At 37.4% G+C, this 10079-nt stretch overlaps 1 protein-coding gene across 3 annotated transcripts in view; it reads right to left on the bottom strand.

Annotated features, from left to right (window-relative positions):
* Window positions 1-271: 271 nt before the first annotated feature.
* Window positions 272-10079, bottom strand: part of kansl3 (KAT8 regulatory NSL complex subunit 3) — a 30977-nt gene continuing 21169 nt past the window's right edge. The window contains exons 19-22 of one of the 3 annotated variants that reach the window (XM_051117663.1): window positions 7251-7339; window positions 6917-7124; window positions 4863-4975; window positions 272-1390 (exon numbers count right to left, since the gene is read on the bottom strand). In XM_051117663.1, coding sequence (XP_050973620.1) covers window positions 1388-1390; window positions 4863-4975; window positions 6917-7124; window positions 7251-7339 — 413 coding nt within the window. In that variant the 3' untranslated portion in view covers window positions 272-1387. The remainder of the gene's footprint in view (window positions 1391-4862; window positions 4976-6916; window positions 7125-7250; window positions 7340-10079) is intronic. The other 2 variants (XM_051117662.1, XM_051117664.1) reach the window with 2 other exon arrangements.

The raw sequence follows: 10079 nt of genomic DNA, 5'->3' as shown, positions 1-10079 counted from the left end.
CAATCCTGGAAATAACCTTAAAAGAATCACTCCTGGATGTCAACCTGGATTTATTGTTCTCGGAAGAGAAACGTTGCAGGTTTGTGTGCTGATCATCAAGGAATGCCCTCCTGAGCCGTCCAGGCGTACTGTATTCAGAGACTGGAAATGAAACAATGGCATCATTATATCATATCCTTTCAATTTAGTTAAGAGGGACATGATGGAAAACCAGGACAGGTGGTTTTAATAGTAGCATGCCCACGGGAACTTGTGGACTAAAGACAAGAGATGGAAAGAACAGGGAATATGGACGACATGAATGCAGGGACGATGGGGTGGACGAGCAGCAACACCCTACAAATGAAGTTTTAAACTGGGACACAAGGGAGTCGTGTAGGTCTACAGATTATAATAATACCAATAATAGCTTTGGGTCCATGGCATCAAACATTTTGAGAACCTCTGCCCTAGGAACCACCCAAACACCCTCATATAATCAGTCTGAGTGCTTCACAATCATCTCATCTCACATGATGTTTTGAGGACACAAACTGCTGCATTAATCAGTGTCTATCATTCTGTTTCATGCTTGTCAACCTTCACTAGTTTCCCTCATTAGGGGCAATAAAAACAATCAGCAATCAAAACAATTGTGACTTAATCAGGCAGATGTATTATTATCCCCGTTGGCATAATCATAACGGTTACTTGAAGGACAGGCTATATCCTGATGTCGTGAGAAAAGACTGGTGCATGATTAATCTAAAAGACAGAGGACATTCAAAATGTGGAGAAAAATATCAATTAAAAAAACTCTTGTCCTGTAAAGGTCTTGAATTTATTATCAGTATTTTGACAGTTTGATGATGCATTTCTCTCAGGTTTTTTATGGCTGTGAGGGGAAAAAAAAGCTCTGCTGGGGTTCTGTGCAAAACATTTGACAACAAACTTTTCTGCCAAAATCAAATGAATCAGAAATTCAATACTGGCAAAACATTTTTACGAAATAGTGTGGGAAAAAAAAACTGTTAAGAATAATAACAGTGTTTCCAATAAATCATTTTTGAATTGCTGTGTGGAAAAACGTATCGAAATGAGGGGTAAATTTAAAAAGTAAGTAAATAAAATAAAGGAAAATTGCCATGATGATGTACATCCAGAGCATAACATAAATGATTAAAAAACAGACACATGAATAAGTGTAAAGTCAAGTTTTCAGTCCACATGTGCAAGAAAGTGTCTATAGATGGCGCTCTTGCATGTTGTAAGGCAAATCAGCAGTCTTTGAGTCTTCAAACCAGGTTTCTTCATTTGATTCCTCTTCATCTGTTCGTGCTTTGGATGTTCGTTGGATGCATCAATGATGGCCATTTCAGCTTCATATCATCCATTTCAGATTTTCTGGTCACTGCAAGATAAAATGTTGATTGAATGCATGACCATAATCATATAATACAGTTCTCTGGATGAGTGATGTTCCAGGAGTGCTCATATTTCTTATAATGGCACTGGATTGTTTTTTTTTAATGTAGGACTGCTTAGACACAGTAATGAGAGTCATTTCAACTGTTTTCCAAAGAAACAAAAGCAATCAGTTGTTGCGTGTCTCAAAGAAACACACAGATTTGTGTTTCCTTTCCAAATGAAGCTGTTTTTTTTAATTAATATGTTGAGTGAATGATTTAATGACCCACTCACTAAAAACAAGAGTTTCATTATGAATGTTTTGATTCAAATGATTCATAAAGCCACTTCCCTACTAGTCTGAGCCTCAGATGTCACACCCACGGAAAGCTGGCTTAATGTCTGATGCATAAGGCACACTTACACCGTGTGGACACACACTGGATGTGACAAAGCGATTGTTACAAATCATTTGAACTGTGTGTGAGCACGTTGTAAATAGAATGTGGCAGCAGTTTACTGTCGGGATTTGTTGTGTCTGATTATAATGGGTTCTACTGTATTTTGTCGCGTCACAAATCGCGAATAATTTCACACTCGTTATCGCTCGCTCACTTCAAGTTTGAACTTGCAAAATGCAGTTTAAATGCGGCTTCAAACGATCCCAAATATGGTTGTAAACGATCCTAGCCGAGGAAGAAGGGTCTTATCTAGCGAAACGATCTGTTATTTTCATAAAAATAATACAATTTATATACTTTTTAATACCAAACACTTGTCTGGTCTTGCTCTCCCTGAACTCTGTGTATTCTGGCTCAAGACAGCTAGGGTGTGTCAAAAAACTCAGATTGTATTTTCTCCCTCAACTTCAAAATCGTCCTATATCGCTGTTTTACCTTTTTTGTTAAAGGTGTTTGATCTTCTTTGCTTGTTCACTTTGCAAAGACTGGGTCGGTACTTCTGCAGTGATGTAGGATGATTTTGAAATGATTTTTAAAATTGAGGGAGAAAATACGATTGGAGTTTTTCGACATACACTAACTGTCTTGAGTCAGAATACACAGAGTTCAGGGAGAGCAAGACGAGCATTTGACATTAAAAAGTATTTAAATTGTATTTTTAAAATGAAAATAACCAATCGTGTCGCTAGATAAGACCCTTCTTCATCAGCTGGATCATTTACAACCACATTTGTGTGAAGCTGCATTTAAACTGCATTTTGGAAGTTCAAATTCGGGACACCATATCAGTCCATTATATAGAGAAAAATGCTGAAATGTTTTCCTTTTCTTTACAACTGAAGAAAGAAAGACATGAACATCTTGGATGACAATTATCTGTAAATTGTTGTTCTGGAAGTGGACTTCTCCTTTAAGATCAACTAAACATTGGATTTCAAAAGTTCGCGGCATAGAATCTTTCCACATAGAAATTTTCCACATCATTACTTCATTCTTCAGTGTCAAATGATCCTTCAGACATCATTCCAGTATTCAGAAATTATTTTTTATTACCAATGTTGAAAACAGTCGTGCTTCTTCATAGTTTTGCATTTCCTTTCTAAATGAAACTGTTTATATTTTTGAATGAATTTTTGAATGAGCTTTTTAATGTTTTTTTCTCCACTTATGATCAATAAAGCTGCATTTGATTTGTTTAAATACAGTAAAAACAGTGCTACAATTTATAATTTAATGCCCAGTGTCAAATGATCCTTCAGAAATCATTCTAATATTTCTGAAACAATTATTATTATTATTCAATTTTAAAAACACTTGTGATGCTTCCTAGTTTTGGAAACCATGGTCATTGTTTTAGAATCTTTTGTAACTGTATAAATGTGTTATATATAAATAGAACATAAATGAATATTTAAATACATATAATTGTGTGTATAAATGTGTCATTTTGTATGTGTTCTCAGTCTTAAAGTATTCAATTAATTAAAATATTTTACTGCATATATAATATAAATATATTACAAATTACATATACTACATTACAAATATATATAGTTTATATATTATATATATATAGTCAAAAGTTTATATACATATTAATTTTACGTACATATTAATTGTTAATTATTAAGAGGGATCATACAAAATGCATGTTATTTTTTATTTAGTTCTGACCTGAATAAGATATTTACATATAGTCCACAAGAGAAAATAACTGAATTTATAAAAAATGACTGTGTTCAAAAGTTTACATATGGTTGATTCTTAATACTGTGTGGTTACCTGAATGATGCACAGCTGTGTTTTAATTTGATTTGATTTTTTATTTATTTCATTTTAGTTTATTTTTTTGTTTAGTGATAACTGTTCATGAGTCCCTTGTTTGCCCAGAAAAATCCTTTACGTCCCACAGGTTTTTTTGTTTCGTTTTTTTCAGCATTTTTGTGTATTTGAATCCTTTCCAACAATGACTATATGAATTTGAGATCCATCTTTTCACACTGAGGACAACTGAGGGACTCATATGAAACTATTACAGAAGGTTCAAACACTCACTGATGCTCCAGAAAGAAAAAACAATGCATTAGTAGCCAGAAGCGTAAACTTTTGAACAGAATGTGTACATTTTTCTTATTTTGCTTACTTTTCTTTTTCTTTCTTTTTTTTTTTTTTTTTTAAATTAAATATTGCCCTCCAGAAGCTACAGAAGACATTTACATGTTTATAGGTTTATGCATAATTTTTCCTTCTGGAGGATCAGTGAGCTTTGAACCTTCTGTAATAAAGTAAATAACAAATAAACAATTAAGAGTCATTTTTATAAATTCAGCTATTATATTCAGGTCAGTACTAAACAAAAAATAGCATGCATTTTGTATGATTATATATATATATATATATATATATATGCAAAAATCCCTCAAAACTTAACCACCAGTAATAGTTTTTTTTTTTTTTTTTACCATTCAACAGTGACTATTATTCGTGTGATACCCGGCATCTTTACCCGGTTTACTGGACTATATTTATGCTGTGGTCAGACATAATGATAGTATTTTTATGACTCACAAGCATTCTTAAATGAACCAAATCATTCCGAATACCTAAGCTGATCCAAAACAAAAATGACAAGCATATAATTATGCTCTTCAGAGTGATTAAGCAAATAATTACAGCCCATCTCTCTGCATGGTCAATGAGAACGGTTACTACAGCAACCGCGCTGCCGAGCGCCAAAGCTGCGATCGAACGGCGAGTAAACATCAGCTGACAGGAAAAAAAAGTTAGGATAAAAAAAAAAAAACCCTAAACGGACTAATCAATGTTAATGAAAATCCTAAATGACTTTGATGAGCTCCTCTAATTTGTCGAGCGTGAGTCATGGGGAGGCCTGAAACCACGGTGAAGCGACCTACTCTTCTGCTTGGCTCTTGTACAAGCAAATGCAGTGAAGTAACAGACAGCAGGATGTTTATGTCGGTGTGTGTCGGTTCATGACGGCGGCGGGTCACACACCTGGTTGTCCGGTGCGCTGTGAGCGGGCGCTGGCGCCCCCGTGTGGCTAAGAGCGGGAATTCTGCCGGGCTGCCCGCGCAACGTCACCGTGATAGTGGTGGGAGCCTTGAGTCCTGCAGAACACACACACATCACACACACACACGTTTTCAAAAACCTGTTCCTTTCTGAATCAAATGATTCGCATTACACGATCCGATTGGAGCACTTCGAAACTTGTACGCAGTGGTAAGTGGTTTCAGAGTTTCAGAAAGTTCAGCTGATACTGCATTCTTTGCTTGTGTTTTCTATATAATTTATTCGTCGTTTGAATAACCGTGGAAATCATTACAATTAATAGGCCTAACTTACAATGTTTTCATTAAATTGTGATCACGTTAAATACACTTTCCGTCGTAATAAAACATTTCAAGGCATGACACCCATTATCTGATATTTGCCTTAAAAGATGGGTTTATGATGTGCGTTGTTAACAGATTACACCAACGTTATAGGTTACTTGGCTATAGACTTACTGGAGAAACAAAAAAGGTTTCCAAAAGCATCAGTATTTTATTTTCCGATTTGTGTTGCGGTAAAAATAACAATTCGTCATCGAAATAATGTCACCCCCATAGTCCAAAATATGCATAAAACGATGTTTTTTTAAATAACAATCTTTGATGGGTTTTCTATTACATATTTCAGTAAGAGACATAATTTACATTACATTAAACCATACAAGTCTTAATACCCGGAGATCCCTTTAATAATAATAATAATTTTAAAATCCTAAAAGTTAATAACCTTTTTATAGTTTCAGCTCCAGCAATATTGAAAGACTTATCTAATAAAAATGAATCCCTGCTGATTTAAATACTTTGAAGCATTCGGTATATCACATTTCAGTATTTGTTAAACAGATGGTACCACTTTAGTGTTTTTTTTTGTTGTTTGTTTTTCTCCATGGAGTGCATAATCCATTTTGTGAACAATAATTAAATGCAGCGTACAAGCTTTTGTAGGTTTGTGGGATGTGACTGCATTATAATGAGGTGTCAGCTGGGGGCGCCAAAGATCTATTTGCATAATGAATGTATGAATACTGGATATACTGGATACTGCTAACTATTACATACAGGATACTATCACTTTTAAAATAACAATAAAATAAAATAACAATGCTGTCCATTTAGTTTGCATTGTGAATCAAATTGTTATAAATCTTGTCAGTCAGATAAATCACTAGGTGTTCAGATCAGAATTGTGCTTGCTGCACAGTATACACTGCCTCACATTAAAAAAAAAATACAACATACTTGCATACTGTATCTACACTTAGTATTGTTTTGCCCAAACAACTATGGATTAATAATCCATCTTTTTGTTTTGTTATTTATTTGGACTGGATTTACATAAAATGCTGCAAAAAATAGAGAACACTTATGCATGCATTTGGGAAATGAAAACAGAAAATGGAATAATAATGACACAAAGAGGAAGGAAAAACAGTTTGCTGCTGGGGATTTAATGAATGTCTTTGTGAGTAGAGCAAGCCTTATGATTTACATACTTCTCATCCAACAACAAAAAAAACAGGTAAATAACAAAACTGAGAACACAAGCAAATGAAAACTGAAAAATGAAACATAAAACACAACAGTGAGGTGGTCACGTTAAGCATGAATGAAGCCGCTGATGTGGGAATTGATGAAGGCTGTCATTTTTACAGCACTGCCATATAAATATTCTGGTCCTCTGGACGTAACAGCAGTTTGAGTTAAAGGTTGACCCCCTAGGGCACCAAAATGAACAAACTGTGTAAAAGTACATTAGTTTGCAAGCTGAATTACCTCGATATTGTATAAGATCACCCAATAAAGCTTTTTACATGCATTAAAAAAACAGTACAAATCTACACAAATGTTTATGGTACATATTTACATGCTCAGCTGGATGTTTGTTGATTTGTCAGAATGTTTACTCAACCTTTGACCTTACTGCTACTCTAGTCCCTACTCATCGCGGACGCCTCTGTTTGGATCGCTGCGTCATCAGCGGCGACGAGGACGTACCCGTGCTCTGACTGGAGACCTGAGCCAGTCCTGGCAGACTACTGGCTAGTTTGGCCAGGCCGCCGTTGGCGAGGAGCTGGTGGATGGCTGTGGTTTTGGACATCCCGGAGCCAGTCGTCACGACCGGCACTGCCCGCACAAGTGTGCCGCCGGCCGGGCTGAGCGAGCTCAACACCTGACTCTGACACTGGGGCTTCCCGCCGGACACCTGAACAACAGCACATAGACAAGTGCGGTTCAGAGGGAATTATACATGAGGTTTATTATAAAGGAAGCAACAGAGATATTAGACAGATACGTGCTTTTAAGCAGTATGCTGTGTGAGGGCCAGCACCTGTGTGGTTGAGGGGACGCCTGGTGATTTAGTGTTGATCTCCTGGAGACTGAGGCTGAGGCCCTGCAGCAGACTACTGGCGGAGGGAGCTAAAAACACACAGAGGCAGAAAGGATTAACGTTTGTTTTAATGTCTGTAATGATCCTCTGCAGTGAATGGGTGCCGTCAGAATGAGAGTCCAAACAGCTGATAAAATAATCCACAAGTAATCCACACCACTCCAGTCCATCAGTTAACATCTTGTGAAGAAAAAAACTGCATGTTTAGAAGAAACTAATGCATCATTAAAGGGGTTTTAACTTGAAACTGTTGCTTCTGGATGAAATGAGAGCCAATAATCTATAATATTGTTTGGTCTGAATCAGGAGAGAAATATGCAAACAAACAGTCAAACAAACAAATATGTGGTTGGATTTTCATGTGAGGGAACAGTTATTATGGAGTTATTATAGACTCCTATTTTGGCCAGAAGTGACGGTTGAAAGAAAAAAATCATGGACTTGTTTCCTACCAACACAAAGATTTCAGTTCACAAGATGTTAATTGATGGACTGGATTGGTGTGGATTACTGTGATGTTTGGACTCTTATTCTGACGGCACCCATTCACCACAGAGGATCCATTGGTGAGCAAGTGATGCAATGCTGCATTTCTTCAAATCTATTTCCATCAAGTAACAAACTCATCTACATCTTGGATGGCCTGAGAGTGAGTACACGTTTAGCAAATTTTCATTTTTGGGTGAACTATTCCTTTAAGGTGCAGTCACATTTATTGTTACACTATGAAATTTATTGGGCATATTTGAGCAAATTTTGAGGATGTCAACTCATACACATGGCTTATGTGACTTGTTTACGCATAGTATTTATTAGGGGTGGGAATCTTTCGGTACCTCACAATTCGATTCATATCAATTCTTGGGGTCACGATTCGATTAAAAATTGATTTTTTATTTTAACTCACGATTCATGATTTTTCATAAACAATTTTGTGTGCACTGGACAATGCACCAGTATTTTGATTTTCAACAGTCTATAGTATGGGTGGTCCTAACTTAAGAAATGAGTGTTTCCTATCAACTATTAACTTCCTTAAAAATCTAAAATATTTTACACTTCTCATTAGGGATGTGCTCGAATCCGAAAACTTTGTTCGGAAAGAAAATTAAGGGTGCTTTCACACCTAGCACTTTGTTTCGGAACCTGGTGCGTTTCCCCCCTTAGCTTGGTTCGTTTGGGCATATGTGAACATGGCAATCGAGCTCGGATCTGCACCAAAACAATCGGTCTGAGATCGCCTGAACGAGGTGGTCTCGGCTCAACTGAAAACAAACTCCGGAGTGGTTTGTATGTAGTGAGAAAGCAATATGATCCAACGGACCAACGAACCAGGTACAGTGGGTACGGAAAGTATTCAGACCCCCTTAAATTTTTCACTCTTTGTTATATTGCAGCCATCTGCTAAAATCATTTAAGTTCATTTTTTTCCTCATTAATGTACACACAGCACCCCATATTGACAGAAAAACTTGTTGACATTTTTGCAGATTTATTAAAAAAGAAAAACTGAAATATCACATGGTCCTAAGTATTCAGACCCTTTGCTGTGACACTCATATATTTAACTCAGGTGCTGTCCATTTCTTCTGATCATCCTTGAGATGGTTCTACATTGAGATGGTTTGGGACGTCCAGAACCCTTCCTAGAGCTGGCCGTCCGGCCAAACTGAGCTATCGGGGGAGAAGAACCTTGGTGAGAGAGGTAAAGAAGAACCCAAAGATCACTGTGGCTGAGCTCCAGAGATGCAGTCGGGAGATGGGAGAAAGTTGTAGAAAGTCAACCATCACTGCAGCCCTCCACCAGTCGGGGCTTTATGGCAGAGTGGCCCGACGGAAGCCTCTCCTCAGTGCAAGACACATGAAAGCCCGCATGGAGTTTGCTAAAAAACACCTGAAGGACTCCAAGATGGTGAGAAATAAGATTCTCTGGTCTGATGAGACCAAGATAGAACTTTTTGGCCTTAATTCTAAGCGGTATGTGTGGAGAAAACCAGGCACTGCTCATCACCTGTCCAATACAGTCCCAACAGTGAAGCATGGTGGTGGCAGCATCATGCTGTGGGGGTGTTTTTCTGCAGCCAAGTACAGGGATATCCTGGACAAAAACCTTCTCCAGAGTGCTCAGGACCTCAGACTGGGCCGAAGGTTTACCTTCCAACAAGACAATGACCCTAAGCACACAGCTAAAATAACGAAGGAGTGGCTTCACAACAACTCCGTGACTGTTCTTGAATGGCCCAGCCAGAGCCCTGACTTAAACCCAATTGAGCATCTCTGGAGAGACCTAAAAATGGCTGTCCACCAACATTTACCATCCAACCTGACAGAACTGGAGAGGATCTGCAAGGAGGAATGGCAGAGGATCCCCAAATCCAGGTGTGAAAAACTTGTTGCATCTTTCCCAAAAAGGCTCATGGCTGTATTAGATCAAAAGAGTGCTTTGTTTTTCTGTCAATATGGGGTGCTGTGTGTACATTAATGAGGAAAAAAAATAAACTTACATGATTTTAGCAAATGGCTGCAATATAACAAAGAGTGAAAAATTTAAGGGGGTCTGAATACTTTTCGTACCCACTGTATATCACATGTATAATGGCTAATTACAGTTCAGTGAAAAGCAGTAGCTTTGTTGTTTTGTCAATACCGCTTAAAAAAATGAACCTATGAATTTCTGTGTGTGGGAACGTCTTTTCGTCATTCAAAACCAAAGCGCGCCTTTTCATTTTATAATGCCATCGTAATGCTCTTTGTAGCTGTTGTTGTTCC

This window comes from Labeo rohita, chromosome 8 (genome assembly GCF_022985175.1).
Source record: "Labeo rohita strain BAU-BD-2019 chromosome 8, IGBB_LRoh.1.0, whole genome shotgun sequence".
Taxonomy (NCBI): domain Eukaryota; kingdom Metazoa; phylum Chordata; class Actinopteri; order Cypriniformes; family Cyprinidae; genus Labeo; species Labeo rohita.
This window is presented reverse-complemented; position numbering and strand designations above follow the sequence as displayed.